General features: G+C 38.1%; 1 protein-coding gene across 2 annotated transcripts in view; it reads left to right on the top strand.

The window, feature by feature from the left end:
• PIK3CB (phosphatidylinositol-4,5-bisphosphate 3-kinase catalytic subunit beta) overlaps positions 1–19576 on the top strand; it is a 168745-nt gene that overhangs the window by 105178 nt on the left and 43991 nt on the right. For both annotated transcript variants that reach the window (XM_062214065.1, XM_062214058.1), the window contains exons 9-11: positions 1997–2093; positions 5174–5304; positions 7448–7498. In XM_062214065.1, the coding sequence (XP_062070049.1) occupies positions 1997–2093; positions 5174–5304; positions 7448–7498 (279 nt within the window). The remainder of the gene's footprint in view (positions 1–1996; positions 2094–5173; positions 5305–7447; positions 7499–19576) is intronic.

Genomic DNA, 19576 nt, shown 5'->3' on the forward strand with positions numbered 1-19576 from the left:
AAAATAGTTGATTAATGTAAGTTAAATTATATCATGTCAGTTTGAACCCTCAGGACTAATTTCAGGAAGACAGCAAATGTCCATGTTTATGTTTTTCATTCATGTTTTTTGGGCAAATTTTAGTACATTTCATACTGTAATTGTTTTATTACGAATGTACTTCTTTTCGGAAGATAAATATTTTAAAGGCAATGTGACCACAGTCCCTGAGCTGAAAATTCAGATCCCAGATGTGTTTGAGAATTTTATGCATCTTAGAAGTATATTAGATTTTACTTCATTCAGCACACCTTATGGGATCCAACAAATGTGTCATGAAGTACCAATATTTGAAGTGAAATATATGAATATTCACCAAAAATCTAGCATATAAATACTTTGATTAGCTTCATATCACCTCTACCTGTGATTTGTTATCACATGAGATATGAATAACCCTTCAGTTTTCAGAGCTGCTTGGATTTTGAAAATCTTAGGTATAAGATTATTGCCCTGTTGTCGTATTCTGATCTTCCATTTCATAATTTTAGTCAAGTGTTTTTCATTTTCTTCTTACCTTTTAAAAGTTTCCTTTGTTGGAATGGAGGACATGAATTTTAAGTGTTTTTAAAACCTCATTGCTGTATTTATACAAATTTAGGTGCTTTTATTCTAAACATGAGAGTACGAGCTCTGTTATCACATTCTTCTAAAGTTGTTTTAGTGACAAAAACAGTCCTAAAAGGGTTAATTTCTTAGTTTTTTTTGTTTGTTTTGCTTTGTTTCTAATTTCTTTACTTAAGGCACACACACAGAAACAGTGAGAGAGAATGTTCCCATCCTCTGGTTCACAACCCAAATGCTAACAGCTGAGGCTAGACCAGAGCTGAAGCTAGGAGATAGGAAGTCAGGCCTGGTTTTTTTGTGTGGTGGGAAGAACTGCATTACTCAAAGCATCTTCTTTGGCTTCCAGGCTTTGAATTGGTAGGAAGCTGGAGTCAGGAGTTAGAACAATGACTCAAATGCTGGCACTTGTATATGGGACACAGGTGTCTTAACTGCTAGGCTAAACAACTGCCCCTCCTTACTGTTTTTTCCTTCCCTGATGTGCAGACTTTTCTTTAAAGTATGTGAGTATTTGTAAATTTTTGATACATTGTGATCAAGTTAATAGTCTACTTAAATGTTTACATAGAAGTTCTACCATCTGAGAGTAGCTATGTTGTAGCAGATTGAGCCAGCTCTTGGAAAGCCCCATCCCTTATCAAAGTGCCTGATTGTAGTCCCTGCTGCTCTTCTTCAGATCCAGCTTCCCGATAATGTGCATGGGAAGGCAGCACATGGTGGTCCAAGTACTTGGCTTTCTGCCATCGGCATAGGAGACCTAGATGACTCGAGTTCAGAACACCTGGCTTTGGCCTGGCCCGCCCGGGCCTTACTGTTGCAGGCATTTAGGGAGTGAACAGAGAATCTCTGTTCCTTTTCCTCCCAGCTTTCCTCCCCTTCACCTCTTCTCTGTCATCCTACCTTTGTAATAAGTAAATAAATTTTTTAAAAAAGAAAAAGTCCTACAAGTTCAGTGCCTTCTTTTAGAGAAATACTGAAACACAGACATGTATTAAATTCTACAGTGGAGACATTGCCTCCTCCTAAGTTAAAATTTATATATGCTTAAAGTATTAGAAATGTATACCCTGATATTATATCACACATATTTTTGTTGGATTATTCAAAGTCCTCATCATTTTCAAAGACTCTGTAGTAAATATTACATTTTATGGATATACTATTCTGTTGTAAGACTTTAATTGACCTCCAGGGTTTTCCTTTAACTATTGTAAAGGCTTTGAACATTTTTCCATGTAAATTTTGTTTGCACTTTGGATGATTTTCTGAAAATCATATAGAATTTTAGAAATTTTGAGAACTAACATTACTGAAACAGTAAGAATAAGAACATACTCATTCCTTCAAGTTTTTTCTTAGCTTATTCATGGAATGGTGTCTTTTTCAACAGCATTATCCTGTAGCCTGGGTAAATACTATGGTTTTTGACTTTAAAGGACAGTTGAGATCTGGAGACATAATATTGCACAGCTGGTCTTCATTTCCTGGTAAGATTTACATCCTAATCCTTAGTATTAAAGAGTAACTTTTGTCCCATGATCTAGTTAATGTTTCTTTGTAGCTCACCATTCTTCAAATTCAGTAAACAAACTACTGTTTTGTGTTATTTCAGGACAGATTTACAGAAATTTTTTAATGTATCCATCAATAATTTGTTTTTGAGTATATTTCTTATTTCAACGACTGCAGCCTTGCTTTAAATGTTTCATAGGTTTTTTTTATTTTTGAGATAAGTGGAGCAATGTCTTCTTTATTCATGCTGATTATGCCATCTTCATTTTAGGAAGACTAATCACTAAAATGAGATTAATGATATAAACATTTATTTTTTAATTGGCTTCTTCGATAATCAAAATTTGAGTTAGTGAAGCATTAGTCAGCCATATTTTCAATTACTATTCAAATATTCTCATTAAATGAGGTAAATTGTTTAATTTTCATTTTTAGTGACAAAGAAAGCAAAGCTCAGAATAAACTAGTCAATCTTACATAATTCACTCAAACTAAGGATTTAATAAAAGACTACTCAATCCTTCCCTTTATTCCATACTATTTTCCCAAAAGTTAGAACTTTAGTTTAAGCATTGTAACATAAAAATGATTTTCTTCCTCATGTTTTCTTGGTTTATTAATGTGTTTCCTAAAGTTTGAACTGACTTGAATTTTTAAATGATTTTGTTTATGAGAAACATTTGTAAATATTCATATATTAGTAATTGTTACCTGGAAATTTAATTTTGGATAATCAGTTATTTACTGACTTATTTAAGTTCCTCCTGCTTTATTATTTGTGTGTATGTATATTCTCCTGTTCCTATTCTCACTTGATTAAATCCTTAATAATTTCCACTAAGCATGTTCTTTCTCAAATATAGAACAGTATGTGTATTTGGCACAATTCTTATAAGAACTTGTATTTTCATAATGGAGTGAAAATTGTACATTTCAGCACTATACTTCCTTGACATTTCAATTTTTCCATTCACAAATGTTCTCCAGAATTACCAAGCAACCTGACTGCTAATTTTAGTAAATATGATGATTTTTGGTGGTATTGACTTTGCTTACTTTGAATTTGACTTCATCTCTAAGGAAATATATAATAAAAATGAGAAATCATCTCTAGACTTATTTTATTAGGGGTAAAACTGGAAACATAGGAACTACAACCAATGTATTCTCTTAAGTCCCTGTGTCATCTTTACAATTTACAGAATTATGGTTGATTGGTTTCTTTTCTAGCTTTCCTACAATTCTTGATTTATGTACATATACTAGGGCATATACATGCAGATTTCCTTTTTTTCCATGCTTTTTTTCTTGTTCCTTTCTTGCTCCTTGCTTATGTATCTACACAGAGAACTGCTTCAATGTGTGTGTTAACTTTTGAGTTCAAATCTCAGTATAATGAATAACCTTGCTCATGCACATTTATTTCTAGAAGTGGATTTATTGAGTTAAAGATTAAACACACTTATAATTTTAATAGATAAGCACAACTTGCTTCCCAATAGAAATTATATCAGTTTGAAATCTCCATTTGTAGTATGTACAAGTGCCACCTTTGTGTCATTTTTTTTTATAAGGTTGCCTCATTATATTTGGTTCTCATAAGTGCTAAAATGCTACAGTTGGCTTCATATAGATTGCATCTAATAGTACAAATTAATATAATGCTACTAGAGAGACCAAGTAAAAGACTATAATCTCATAAACCTGCTCTAGAAGTGTATAAATTATCAGATTGCCTCCATACATGTGAAAATTGAATCTGTAAGATGAAACATCTTAGATAAGCAAAGAATCAAGGATCTAAAACATGGAAATGCTCTGTAAAGGTTTACTACCTGCAGGAGAGAACTGAGCTTGCATACCTTGTATGTGTTTGATCTGGACAGAATGGACCTTGTCTTTTACCTTTGGTGGTACAGCGTGAACTGCTGTGCTAAAAATCAGTATTGAAAGGAAATTTCTTTGAAGAGTAGAGACCTTAGATCGATTGTATTCCCAACTCAATAATCTTGACTTCACTTACCTGCAAAATTAGAAAGTTCACAATATATAAACCTGAGAGTTTTCTACTGCCTTGAAGTTCCGTGAGTCCAAGAACAGTCCTGTGAATGTACCATGTTTAGGTTGATAGAGAAGAGAAAGAAAGGAGTGTGTGAAGAAAGCAGCACTTGGTTAGGTGAGTGGAGTATTACAGGCATTACCACAGAAAATATTTGTGTCAGAATAAAGGAGCTGTAACAACATTAGATTTGACCAGAAAGATTGTCATTGATATCTTGCAAAATACTAGTTTGGGTGCAGTGAGGACTGTGAAAACCAGATTACATGTTATTAAGAGGTCCATATTCAGTGATAAAATAATAATTGCTATGGTCCACCTACTTTGAATGAAGGGGAAGCAGTTCTAATAATGTTTTTTTTTTTTTTTTTTTTTTTTGACAGGCAGAGTGGACAGTGAGAGAGAGAGAGAGACAGAGAGAAAGGTCTTCCTTTGCCGTTGGTTCACCCTCTAATGGCCGCCGCGGTAGCGCGCTGCGGCCGGCGCACCGCGCTGTTCCGATGGCAGGAGCCAGGTGCTTATCCTGGTCTCCCATGGGGTGCAGGGCCCAAGCACTTGGACCATCCTCCACTGCACTCCCTGGCCACAGCAGAGAGCTGGCCTGGAAGAGGGGCAACCGGGACAGGATCGGTGCCCCGACCGGGACTAGAACCCGGTGTGCCGGCGCCGCAAGGCGGAGGATTAGCCTGTTGAGCCACGGCGCCGGCCTAATGTTTTTTTTTTTTTTCCAACACTGAGAATACTTACCAAATTTGAAGTAAGAGGTAATGTAGCCATTAACTTTTGTTAGTTTTATCATTTTAAATATGTGGGCAAACTCAACAATGAAATTTTGTCCCAAGCATTAATAGAAAATTAGAGGTTTACTGATATAAAGGTTTGCCATATTCCTTAGGTGACATGCTTTTTAGGTAATTTTTATGGGAGTAAATCTACTGTAAATTGTTTTAGTTTTAAAATCTTTTACTTAAGATCAAAATTATTTGCATGTTTTAGATGAACTCGAAGAAATGTTGAATCCAATGGGAACCGTTCAGACAAATCCATACACTGAAAATGCAACAGCTTTGCATATTAAATTTCCAGAAAATAAGAAACAACCTTATTATTACCCTCCCTTTGATAAGGTAAGGAAATTATTTAAAGAGCCACTCTATGAAATAATTGAAATTTTGGTTTCTGGCATTGTATGTTTATAGTTTAAGCTCTACTGTTTATTTCTACTTTAAAACCTCACCTCCATTGACAGCTTGTTTCAGTGGAAAGCATATGGAGCAGAGAGCCCTCAGACAATGTCAGTCTTGGCTTTATCACTAGTCAAGTAAGAAATGACATTTCTGGAATTCAGGTCTCTCATTTTTAAAGTGAGAAGATTACGACTGTTCTGAAGTTTGTTTCAACTTCAAAGGGTTATAAATATATTTGTGTGTAATTCTGAACTTAGAAACTGAAACATTCCTTTTGAGATTAAAGATGTAATCACTGATGTCTTAGAGTTGATATTCAAAGAACAGATGATTTATGTTGAATATTAGTAATTTTAGTAGCTTATTAAGATGACACTTTTGTAGACTCTGTAGTAAAGACTTCCCTTTCTAAATATATCTCTAGTATGCAAGCTGAATGTCTTAGAGATAAGGCAGTTACCTATAGGGGCTGAAAACAGGGCTGTGCTAACTTGCATGGTATCAGAGTCAGGCTAATAATATGTTCTATCTTCAGGTTTGACATTCTTGTTTCAGGTAGGACAGTTGCTGATTTTTATGAGAAAATCCTTGGACAAATTCCCAGAAAATAAATATTTCTTTAATTTATCTAATTCCTTTGAGAACATACAACCTTGAAAGATTGACATCATACTAAATAATTCACCTATAACTATAATTGCATTTTAGTGTTCAGCACTATTAGACCTGTATACAGATTGTTTTATCTACCCAAGAAGTAACTTTGCATTTTAAGTTCTTTAGAATGTTTTTCTGACCAGTAATTTGTAACCAAATTAAAGTTTGTGCTTGTTACAATATGCAACAAATGGTAAGAACCATATACGTTGTTATGCGCTGAGTAGAACAGAACTACATTTTGACTTACTTACTACAAATACTACAAATATGTGGTAGTTTTAGTTTTTCTTATAGATAGGGATTTATCATAAGCCACAGCTATTTGTGATACTTTTAATAGTCCTGTTACTGTAGTTGATTATGGTATGTATTCAATGATCAGTTACAGTTTCTTTTGGGTTAAATTTAAGGCTTTTTTGAAGCATTTTTACAAATATAGGATCCTGTGCAAATAGGAAGTATTTAGAATCAAATATTTCAAGAGAAGTTGAGTTTCTTTAAAATGTTTTGTTTTACCTCAGCCCGGTCCTCTGCAGCTGGTTGTTAAAAGCTTTCCTTTTGCCTTTCTAGTCCCTTGGCAAGTTTCTTAAAAAAGATCAATTTGAAGTAGAGATACCAGTCTTTAAATATGTATGAAAATACTTGTTAGTTTTTCTTTAATTATACTAGTTTTATATGGTTATTAAAAAAATACAGGTGTAAAAAGTGAACGTTCTCCAAGGCCTGTTCATTTTATTTAAGTTAATGCTTGTGCTGTAATCACTACATACATTTTAATGGTTATTGATTACTTTTAGTATTGTACTCTCATTTTGTCATCATTACAACCCTATGAAATAAAATGGGAACTGCCACATTTTATATGTGAGAATATATATACTCAGGTAGGATTATATAATTCAGTAACAGGACACGGATCTTCTAATTCTGTACTCATTGATCTTCCCTCTGGACAATAGGGCTCTTCTTTAGAATGGGGCCCCATTTGAACTTAATGAATTGAAATACATTGTTAGCCTTTCACTTGTTATTATTTCTACTTCTAATATCTGCTAATTGAAGAAAAACATGACAAGATTATTCTACATTTAGTAACTTTTACATATGTATACATTTACATTTTCTTACTTAGAATAGATTTACCTATGTTTTAAGTTGACATATGTGTATAAGCCACAACTTATTTTATCTACAGATAATATTAATGCTCTTTAGTAGCCACAGTTCCTTACTTATAAAATTTTCCCTATTAAGAGTTTGAAGCTTTTGAAAAATACCATTTTGATAATAAAATTTATGTTTCCATTATAAAGCATGAAAATGCTAGGCCATATGTAGTACCTTATAGTCTAAGTGTAGTGGTTTACAATTAAAAGCTTACAAATATGAGAGCCAAAATTAATTTTTAAAAACTTTTCAACAGATTATTGAAAAGGCAGCTGAGATTGCAAGTAACGATAGTGCTAATGTATCGGTAAGTATCAAGTGTTTTAAATGGGCCTTTCTTTTTATACAGTTGTGCACAGTGTTAGGTACCTTCATCTCATTTATAGCAGTGTACTTATTGAAGAGTGTAACTCATGCAAGAATGGTCTGTGAATATGGGTAAGTATGCACATGCTTTTCTTAAATATCGGCTCAGTTAATGTCTTATACGTATTCAATGGGTAACTGCTGTTCTGATGCAAAAACAGATTCAGCTGCTAGTCTATCAGCGACATAGGCTACTTCATAGATGAGAAGTATTGTCTCAGTGAACGTTGTTGTATGAGGAGGCTGTGTTTCTCTCCCAAAACCGTTGAGTGCAGTAAGGACAAGCATCTCAGTTTAGGGAACCCATATTTCTTCCATCTTGGAACTCCACCATGTTTAATAAGTAGTTTCTATTTCATGATTTAGTATTGCTGCTCCAACTTCTTATTTTACTGCATTCCAGCCAGTGGGAACATGAAAAAGCAAGACTAGAGGCCATACTCCATTCATCTATTCATTTGAAAGGCAGAGAGAGAATAGCTTCCATTTGTTGATTGACTTCCCAAGTCTCTGCCAGCAACTGGAGCTGAAGGCTCAGGCTGAAGCCAAGAGACAGGAACTCAGTCTGGGTCTCCCACACTGATGGCAAGGACCCATTTACTTGAGCCACCATCTGCTGTCCTCCAGGGTACACATTAGCAGAATGCTGAATCAGGAGCAGAGAAGACAGTGTTTGATCCAGGTACCTTGATATTGTATGCAGGCATCCCAAGCAGTGAGTTACTGCTGCTCCACATGCCTGCCTCTTCATATTAGTACTTAAACTTTGGAGGCATGAATTAATTTTCACTGTTTTTGCTATAATCTTGTGCTTGACCAAAATCAGGGAATTCCCTGAACAATGAGGCCACAGTAATATGGCTTAGTTCTGCTATACATTTTTAAAAATCAGGCACGTAATATAAATAATGAATTGTAAAACCAAAATAAAAATTTTATTTGTATACTCCCTATCTAATCTCCTTATTTCTTTTTTATAAAACGAGATCATTATGTAAATAGTTTCTCTTTCTCTTTCTCTCTTTCTTGGTGCTCCTTGTAGATCTTATCATATTAGTATGAGTAGGTCTGCTTCACTTTTTAAGCATGCTTTTGGGGGTCTGGTGTTGTGATGGAGCAGGTAAAGCAGCCAACTGTGATGCTAGCATCCCATATGGGTACTAGTTCATGTCGTGGCTGTTTCAGTTCCAATCCAGCTCTCTGCTAATGGCCTGGGAAAAGCAGCAGATGATGGTTCAATTGTTTGGGCCCCTGCCACCCACATGGGAGACCCAGATGAAGCTGCTGGCTCCTTGCTTTGGTGTGGCCCAGCGCTGGCCATTATGGCCATCTGGGGAATATATCAGCAGATGAATGATTTGCTCACCACCACCGTGCCCCTCTTCCCATCTCTGACTCTCCCTCTGTCTCTGCAACTCTTTCAAATTAACTAATTAATTAATTAATTACTGATACTTTTGGGGTCAGTGTTTGGCACAGTGGTTGCAACTGCTTAGGATGTCCACATCACAGATGGGTTCCTGCTAAATGTTGTACTGGGAGGCTGTAGGTGATGGCTCAAGCAGGTAGGTCCCTGCCACGCATTTGGGAAGTAAATCAGTGGATGGATGATTTCTCATTGTGTGTGTGTGTGTGTCTGTCTGTCTGTCTGCCTTTCAAACAAATAATAATAAATAATTTAAAATCTAAAAATAAGCAAAAAATGCTTACCATTCCATTAATTACTAGTAACCATTAATTGTTGAATATACCTATCACTATTGATAGATTGTGTCCAGTTTTTCTCCATTAAAACAGTACTACAGGGGTAGCGCCATGGCTCAATAGGCTAATCCTCTGCCTGCAGCACCGGCACACCGGGTTCTAGTCCTGGTCTGGGTGCCAGATTCTGTCCCGGTTGCTCCTTTTCCAGTCCAGCTCTCTGCTGTGGCCTGGGAGTGCAGTGGAAGATGGCCCAAGTCCTTGGACCCTGCACCTGCATGGGAGACCAGGAAAAGCACCTGGCTCCGGGCTTCAGATCAGCGCGGTGCACCAGCGCACTGGACGCAGTGGCCATTGGGGGGTGAATTAATGGAAAAAAGAAGACTTTTCTCTCTGTCTCTCTCTCACTGTCCACTCTGCCTGTAAACATACACACACACACAACAACAACAACAACAACAGTACTACAGTGACTATTTTGTGCCTGCTTGCTTGCTTGCGTTTTGGTTTTTGTTTTTTGTTTTTGTGTGTGTGTGTGTAAATGTTTTTTTTTTTTTAACTTTTATTTAATGAATATAAATTTCCAGTGTACAGCTTATGGATTACAATAGCTTCCCCCTCCCATAACTTCCCTCCCACCCACAACCCTCCCCTCTCCCGCTCCCTCTCCCCTTCCATTTGCATCAAGATTCATTTTCAATTCTCTTTATATACAGAAGATCAATTTAGTATAAAGATTTCAACAGTTTGCACCCACATAGAAACACAAAGTGAAACATACTGTTTGAGTACTAGTTATAGCATTAAATCAAAATGTACAGCACATTAAGGACAGATATCCCACATGAGGGGCAAGTGCACAGTGGCTCCTGTTGTTGACCCAACAAATTGACACTCTAGTTTATGGCACCATATATTTTCATTTTATTTGAAAGACAGAGGCAGACAGATCTTCTATCCATTGGTTCACTCCCCAAATGCCTGTAACAGCTGAGTCTGGGCCTGGACCTGGGCCAGGATCCAGGAACCAGGAACTCAACCCACATCTCCAGTATGTGTGGCAGGGACCCAAGTACTTGAATTATTCCAGGATGCATATTATCTGTAAGTTGGAATTGGAACCAGAACTGGGACTTAAACCCAGGTACTCTTATATAGGATGCAGGTGCCCCAAGCAATGTCTTAGTCATTGTGCAAATGCCTATGCTGTACATTATTCTTTATACATATGTTTGTTTTGTAGGCTAGATCCCTGGAAGTGAAATTATTATATCAAAATGTATATGTATTTACAGAACTCATCTTTACTTTTTCATTTAGGGCAACTCTTATCAATCAGGTGAACCAAGAAGTGGTGTCACATTATTTTAACTTGCATTTCTTTGTTCATTGGAGATTCTTTTCTTTTTTTTTTTTTTTCAATTTATTTATTTTATTTGATGGTGGAGACAGAGACAAACAAAAATCTGCCCTCTGGTTCACAATCCAAATGCCTACAAAATCAAGGGCTGAGCCAGGCTGATACCAGGTGCAGGAAGCTCAATCTGGGTCTCCCACATGGGTGGCAATAGCCTAAGTAGTTGACCCATCATCTGCTGCCTCCCAGAATGTGCAGTTAGCCAGAGGCTGGAATGGAGTTCAGCTAGAACTAAAATCTAGGCACTCCATTATAGAATGGAGGCACCCCAAAAGGAGGTTTAATTGCTTTGCCAAATGTCTGCTTATTTTTCTTTTCTCTTTTTCTGTTTCTTAATTTAAGTAGTCATTTGAAAGATTTCTGATTTACTTTTCCAGTGTCATTCTAAGTATTGATTTTAAAGTGATCTTGCTTTTTTTGGTGGGAGTAGTGGAGGGTGTTCTGGTTCTTACTGTGGCAACTTTTTTCATTGTGTTTGTTTTCCTCAGATGTTTTGTGATACTTAACTTCAGTTCTTTTTTCTATTTGAGAATTCCTGACTGGCTGCCTGTTCACTGCAATGTGTTTTCTGTAACTGTAGTAATTAGGGTTCCTGTTTGTGAAGTTGCCCATACATTCTGGGTTTCTGGTGGTTTCCTGGGTTCAGTACTCAACTGATACAGTTGGAGTAACAGTTGAGCAAAGGAGGGTGTACCCAGCAAAAGCAGTTGCTTCCCTTGCAGATCCCCAGTAATCCCCTTTATGATTAACCCATGGCTTCCTCCCACTCCTTGTGGCCCTTGATTCTGAGATGGAACTCTCCCAGAACTGTCTGCACAGCAGTGTCACCATTGGCTGGATCCAAAAAGATCTGATACCTAGTCCTATCTGTGTTATTTCATTCAAGGATTTCTACATTGGATGTTCTTTCTTATTTCCCACAGATGTTATTGGTTAGTATTTTAGACAGGTATGTGTTACCACTTTGTGGACTTATAGATGAGAGAGCTGAAGTGAACTGTGTTCTCATTGCATGAGTCATAGAGATGTCAAGAGCACATGAAGGGGGCCAGTGTTGTGTTGTAGTAGGCTAAGCCTCTGCTGAGCATTCTGCTTGTCACACCAGCATCCCACCGGGGCACAGGTTTATGTCCTGGCTGCTCTACCTCCAATCCAACTCTCTGCTTATAGCCTGGGAAAGCAGCAGAGGATGACCCAAGTCCTTGGGCCCTTGTACCCACATGGGAGACCTGGACAAAGCTCCTGGCTCCTGGCTTCAGATTAGCCCAGCTCCCACTGTTGAGACCTTTTGGGGAGTGAACCAGCTGAAGAAAGACCTTTCCTTCTGTCTCTCCCTCTCTCTGTCTATAACTCTGCCTCTAAAAAAAAATTTACAAAAAAATTGGGTCTGTACAAAACAGGAACAGGTCTTAAAAAGTGGGGGGGGGGGGGGGGGGGACAGATTCCTTAATACGTTGATAATATATTTACCTCTGTTTATGTATGTGTCTGCATATATGTTCATGTATGAGACATGCATGTGTGTGTGTGTATAATAGGACTTAACACAATTCAGGTAAAGTTGTCATTACATTATCAAGATATTTAACCTGCTCTTATCAGTTTTAATTGTGGCAAAATACATATAACATATAATTTACCATCTTAATCATGTTCAAGTGTTCAGCTCATTAATGATAAATATATTCACAATGTTGTACACCCATCTCCAGAATATTTTCATCTTGTAAAATGGACCACCCTCTACCCATTGAACAGCTAGCTACTCCTGTTTTCTCCTCTCTCTAACACCTTGCAACCACTATTCTACTTCTTGTCTCTATGAATTTCGCTACTCTAGATATTTCACATAAGTGAAATCATACCTAATCATCTTTTTGTGATTGGTCATTTCACTTGGCATAATGTTCTCAAGGTTTATCTTTGTTGTGATGTATGTTAGGTATTCCTTTTTAAAGCTGAATAATATTCTGTTATTTTGTTTATCCATTCATCCACTGATAGACACCTGGATTGCTTTTCTACCTCTTGGCAATCATGATTTATACTACTATAAACATGAGTGTACAAATAGCTCTTTGAGATCCTGTTTTGAATTCTCATGGACATCCACCCAGAAGTGGAATTAATAGATCAGGTGATACTTCTATTTTTACTTACTTTAGGGACCTGTCATGGTGGCTGCACCATACTACATTCACACCAACAAGGCACAAAGGTTCCAATTACTCTGTGTCTTTGGTAGCACCTGCTGTATTTTGGGTTTTTCTCTGTAACAATTTAAAAAGATGTTAATCTTTTTTAAAACAAGTGCTTACCCAGGAACATGGGTCTGCAGAATAGGAAAAATACCTTCTTTATGAATGTTTTAAAAGATTTATTTATTTATTTGAAAGTCAGAGTGACAGATAGAGGTAGAGCTAGAGACAGAAATTTTCAGTCCATTAGTTTTTTTCCCCAAATGGCTAGAAAAGCCAGGGTTAAGCCAAGAGCCTGAAATTCCTGTAAGGTATCCCATAATGGGTGGCAGGGGCCCAACTGCTTGGACCATCTTCTGTTGCTTTCCCAGACATAATAGCTGGGAGCTGGATTGGAAGTGGAGCACCTGGGACTCAAACTGGCATTCTGAGGTGTGATGCTGATGTCATTAGTGGTGGCCTAACCACTGTGTCTCAATGCCAACCCCTGTGAATTATGATTATAAATTGGCAGTTTTGATCTTATCCATTTATTCTCAGCCTGCAGCTCATTTGCCCTCCTGAGGGCATTTTGAAATCTCTGCAGATAGGTTTTTTTTTTTTAAATGATTTATTTGTTTATTCGAAAGGCAGAGTTACAGAGAAGCAGAGGCAAAGAGAGAGAGAAGTCTTCCATCCACTGGTTCACTCCCCAGATGGCCACAACAGCTGGAGTTGGGCCAGTCCAAAGCCAGGAGCTTCTTCTAGGTCTCCCATACAGGTGCCGGGGCCCAAAGACTGGGGCTATCTTCCACTGCTTTCCCAGGCCATAGCAGAGAGCTGGATCTGAAGTGGAGTAGCCTGGACTCTAACTGGCACCCACGTGGGATGCCGGCACTGCAGTCCGCGGCTTTACCCACTATGCCATAGTGCCAGCCCTGCAGATAGTTTTGGTCATCATAACTTGGTGGGCTATATTGGTGGCATCTTGTGAATCATAGTTAAATGCTAAACATCCTAAAATGCACAGGTGGTACTGTTCCTCTCCCAGCAAAGTATCAGGTTGAGTAACTCTGTTCTAAACTGAGATACATAAATGTGTCTGAAGTTTGCTTTATCCTCTTCCTTTTACTGTGAAGATTCAGGTATAAAATCTTAGTGGCAGACTTCACAGGTGTTGACTTAGCCATGGTTCAGATGTCTACTTAGAATGTTCCATTTGTGAAATGATTTGAAGACTTTACAGCCTTTAAAATTGTAGGGAAATTTTCTCTCCTTAATGATTTCCAACTTACTGAAAACTTTGAAGGCAAATACAAAGAATTCTTCTGTATCCTTCACTCCTATTCCTCAGTTATTAACATTTTATGACATTTGTTTTATCAATGTGTGTATATGCTCGTTTTCTGAATTATTTGAAATTAAATAATAAACATCATGCCCTTTCATACCTCAGTTCTTCAGTGTGTATCTCTTAAAAACCCATGAGTTAAGCTGCCATCTGCACTGTTGGCATCCCATATGGGCTCTGGTTCGAATCCCAGCTGCTCCACTTCCGATCCAGCTCCCTGATAATGCACCTGAGAAAGCAGCAGAGGATGTCCCAAGTCCTTGGGCCCCTGCATACATTGGGAGACCCAAAAGAAGCTCCTGGCTCCTGGTTTTGGCCCGGCGCAGCCCCAGCCATTGCAGCCATTTGGAGAGTGAACCAGCAGATGGAAGATTCTCTTTCTCCGTCTTCCTCCCCCTCCCCCTCCCCCTCCCCCTCCCTCTCTGCCTTTCAAATTAATCAATCTCTTTTTTTAAAGAACATTTTAGTACATAAGCAGAGTACATGCACAAATATCAGGAAAATAATATTGGTATAGTTGTCCTGTTTAATCCACAGATTCTGCCCAAATTTATTCATTTGTCTCAGTAATGTTCATTGTAGGTCCATGATCCATCCCAGAATTACTTGCTGCATTTCATTATGTATGTTTAGTTTCCTTAAGTCCGAAGCAGTTCCTCAGTCTTTCCTTAATGACTCTGACATTTTTAAAGCATATAGGACAGTTATTTCTAGAATATCCTGCCATTTGCATTTTCTCATGTTTTGTCATGATTGGATTCCAGCTGTGCCTTTTAGTACAAATAACCATAGAAATGATGCAGTTTTCTTCACTCTGAATTTTATTAGGAAAAAACAATGTCTATGTGTCACATTGGAATTGATGTTAACTGTTGTCATTTGGTTAATATGCTATCTTCCAGGGTTTTTTTTTATATAAAGTTAACAAATGTTTTATCAAGTATGGTTTGAAACTAAATAAACACCTCATTTCACAGCAAACTGTCACTCATTTGTTTTTGCATTCACTGATATTTCTTGTTTGAATCAGTGCTACTGTAGTGAATAATCAAATGTTAGTTTTCAATTTTAGTCTTGCTGGTTGGCTTATGCTATCAGAGGCTTTTCTTCTACCACATCTATTTATGATTTATTTAGTGTAGTATGTATTTGTGATTTTTTTGGCTTAGTGACTTTATTATAATTAAGTATTATCATTTATTTTAATGACCAAATTTTCCCCAGTGTGGCCAGTCAGAGCCCATTCAAGCTGTCTCCTATGTCTTTTTGGCATGTCCATCTTTGTGATACAGTAGTATGTCCTAGGCTCATCTGGTTCTTTCTCTACCCCAGCCTTGGAATTAACCATTTCTCAACAAAGTCCCATTTCTTTTATTTGTAAAAAGTGTTTCAAATTTAAGATTGATATACTCACTGGATATACTCATTGCTCCTGGGGTACAGCTCATTCTAGGCCTTTTCATGAAACAAAACTCGTTTATCTGTGTTGACCTCCTTATATTTGTACATATATATGTGTGTATATGTGTATCTGTAGAAGTTATGAACTCATAATAATGCTTCTTACTAGGATCTACTACCACTAGACATTTTGCAGCTTTTGCTTTTTTATATTTTAATTCCCTTTTCTGACAGTGACAAATCTGAATTTCTACTACTCTTTTTTTAAATAAAAATATTTGTTTATTTATTTTAAAGAGTTATATATAGAGAAAAGGAGAGGCAGAGAGAGAGAGTTCTTCGATCTGCTGGTTCATTCCCCAATTGGCCACAATGGCCGGAGCTCCACCAGTCCAGGAGCCAGGAACTTCCTCCAGGTCTCCCACATGGGTGCAGGGGCCCAAGGACTGGGGCCATCTTCTACTGCTTTCTCAGGCCCTAGCAGAGAGATGGATCAGTAGTGGAGCAGCCGGAACTCGAACCGGCACCCATATGGGATGCTGGCACTGCAGGCAGTGGCTTTACCCACTACGCCACAGCAGCAGCCCCTGTTACTCTTAATATATTGTATTTACTTGCTCAACGCCCTATATCCAAACTCTTCATTGTATAGCTTTTTTTTTTTTTTAAAGATTTGTTTATTTATTTGAAAGAGTTACATAGAGAGAGAAGGAGAGGCAGAGAGAGAGAGAGGTCTTCCATTCACTGGTTCACTCCTCAACTGGCCGCAATGGCTGGAGCTGCGCTGATCTAAAACCAGCAGCCAGGAACTTCTTCCAGGTCTCCCATACAGGTGCAGAGGCCCAAACACTTGGGCCATCTTCTACTGCTATCCCAGGCCATAGCAGAGTGCTGGATCGGAAGTGGAGCAGCCGAGACTCAAACCAGCGCCCATATGGGATGCTGGCACTGCAGGTGGTGGCGGCTTTTCCCACTACACCACAGGGCAAGCCCCTGTATAACTGTCTTAATTCACCCCTCTGTCCCTGGTAATTACAATTTAATATATCATCTGAGTGTCCAGTACTTCTGAAGATGACATGAATTTTCTATCTCACAGAAAAGAGAGAAGATGGGAGATATCTCCCTCCCTCCTTTTCTCTCTCTCTCTCTCAATCTTTCTCTGTCTCTCAATCTCCTTTGCTTTTCAAGTAAATAAGTATTTTTTTTTTTAATAAAGGAGCTGTTGCTGTTTTTCTTGTGTTAGTAAGATTTTTGTATTGATTGGTAATCTCTTGTATCATAATATGTGTGTTGGTGATTTTTCAAAATCTAAACATAAAAGCAAAGTAGAGAATATGGGTATTATTTTTTGTTGTTGCTTTCTACCTATTTTAGTATAAACATTTGGACATGTATATAAGTTTTCCAGTTATATAATTTTTTATTACTGATATTTGGAAGTTTCATAAAATTCTGTATTTTTTTAGGTTTCTTGCCATGCTTCTGATAGTGTACATTTCCTTGGTTTATTCATTTTTATGTTCTGCATACCTCAGTAAACACTCATAGTACAGTTATACATCTGATCCACTGCTTTCCCATCTTAGCCCATGTCAACAAAATACTTACTTAAACCAAGTCTGTACAGGTCTAATTTGGATCAGCTAAATTACCGTAATATAGTCTGCTAGCTTTTACAATATTTAATAGCAGTCTGCCTTTCCCTTAATGTGAACAATTTACATTCTGAATGTAGCAGGTTTGACTAGGAGTTTTATTTTCAAATTCTGACGACTTACTGTTTTTACAGTAAAACTCAGGTGGTACCGTTTTTAGGTTCAGTCTCTGAATATAAAACCACCATAATTTTCTGTATGTTTTATAATAATATATTGAGTATAATGAAATGTACCTGCCTGCTTATAAGGTCCAAAAGGAGTTAGCATTTACTTACTTAATTAGTCTTTGGCTATCTTTTTTTTTTTTTTTTTTTTTTTGACAGGCAGAGTGGATAGAGAGAGAGACAGAGAGGAAGGTCTTCCTTTTTGCCGTTGGTTCACCCTACAAATGGCCGCTGCGGCCAGCGCATCTCACTGATCCGAAGCCAGGAGCCAGGTGATTCTCCTGGTCTCCCATGCGGGTGCAGGGCCCAGACTTGGGCCATCCTCCACTGCCTTCCCAGGCCATAGCAGAGAGCTGGCCTGGAAGAGGGGCAACCGGGACCGAATCCGGCTCCCCAACCGGGACTAGAACCCGGTGTGCTGGCGCCGCAAGGCGGAGGATTAGCCTGTTAAGCCACGGCTCCGGCCTGGCTATCTTTTTTAAAAAGGTTTATTTATTTTTATTTATTTGGATGACTGAGGGTGAGTGGAATATTCCATCCACTGATTCATTCCCCATATGTCCCCAGGAGCTGGATTGTACCAGGTCAGGCCAAAGCCAGGAGCCTGAAACTCAATATGGTCTCCTACAGGTGGCAGGGATCCAAGTACTTGAGCTATCCCCGAAGGGTGTACTTTGGCAGGAAGCTGGAGTAAGAAGTGGAGTCAAGACTTGATCCCAGGCACTCAGATAATAACAATGTGCTGGCATGCTTACCAGGCATCTTAGCTAAACCAAACACTCCCTTATTGTGAATTTTAATACAAAAATGTGTAAAATTTGGAATTTGTTTTCATTTTTTAAAGAGTTATTTTATTTGAAAGGCAGTGTTATAGAAAGAGAGAGAGAAACACAGATTTTCCATCCACTAGTTTGCTTCCCAAATCCAGGAGCCAGGAACTCCATCTGGGTCTTCCATGTGAGTGGCAGGGGCCCTAGTACTTGGGCCATCTTTAGCTGCCTTCCCAGGTGTGTCAGCAGACTGCTGGATGAGAAACAGAGCAGCCAGGACTTACATAGGATGCTGGCATTGCAGGCTGGAGCTTAAGCAGCTGGACCACAATGCTGACCCCTTTTTTCATTTTTAAATCTAGTATTTTGTGTATTGATTATCTGCTTGGTACAAATGAGAGGAAGATCTGATTTTCATTTTGAGATGAGTTTATGATCTGAGAACAAAGAAATAGAATTCACAGGATATGAAGAAGGTGAGCACCACTACAGTATGCCAGACACAGCAACCAGTTAGAAAGGATTGGAGTAAAATTTGTGACATTTAGAGCAACCTAAAAGAAAATTGGGAAAGTATGATAAGACCAGGTCTTAGAGGTGTTTGTAATATAATTTTGTTCCATAGACAATGGCCAAACCAATGAAGGGTTTTAAGTATGGAGTGTATGGTTATGTCAGAAAGACTGAAGACAGAAGTTCAGAATTGCTTATTGACCAATTGGCACTTGCTCTTCAGCCTATTTTGTTTCTAGCCATGTTGCCAGATATTGGCAAATTTCTTTCTTTGTATTTCTTAGAAAAAATTTCCAGTTGTTCTGCCCTATACTTTGGTAAAATTGAGAAAAATAGTGTGTTGGAAAAACTCAAAGCATATTCAGCATATATTGCCATTCTAATGACAATAAAATAAGTAAATATTTAATCTCCATTAAAAATTAAAACAACTTGAGAACATACATGACCACACTGATTACTTATAATTTTCTTTTTAAAAATATTTATTTTTCTTTAAAGATTTATTTTATTTTATTTATATGAAAGAGTTACAGAGAGAGGGAGAGACAGAGAAGTTTTCCATCCGCTGGTTCACTCCCCAGATGGCCGCAATGGCCATTGCTGCACCGATCCGAAGCCAGGAGCCAGGAGCTTCTTCCGGGTCTCCCATGCGGGTGTAGGGGCCCAAGGACTTGGGCCATCTTCTACTGCTTTCCCAGGCCATAGCAGAGAGCTAGATTGGAAGAGGAGTAGCCAGGACTAGAACCGGCTTCCATATGGGATGCTGGTGCTTCAGGCCTGGGCTTTAACCTGCTGCGCCACAGCGCTGGCCCCTGAAAAAGTAAATCCTAACAATGTAAACGGATACTTCAGTCTCCTTAC

The sequence above is a fragment of the Lepus europaeus genome, chromosome 2 (assembly GCF_033115175.1).
Source record: "Lepus europaeus isolate LE1 chromosome 2, mLepTim1.pri, whole genome shotgun sequence".
In the NCBI taxonomy this organism is placed as follows: Eukaryota; Metazoa; Chordata; class Mammalia; order Lagomorpha; family Leporidae; genus Lepus; species Lepus europaeus.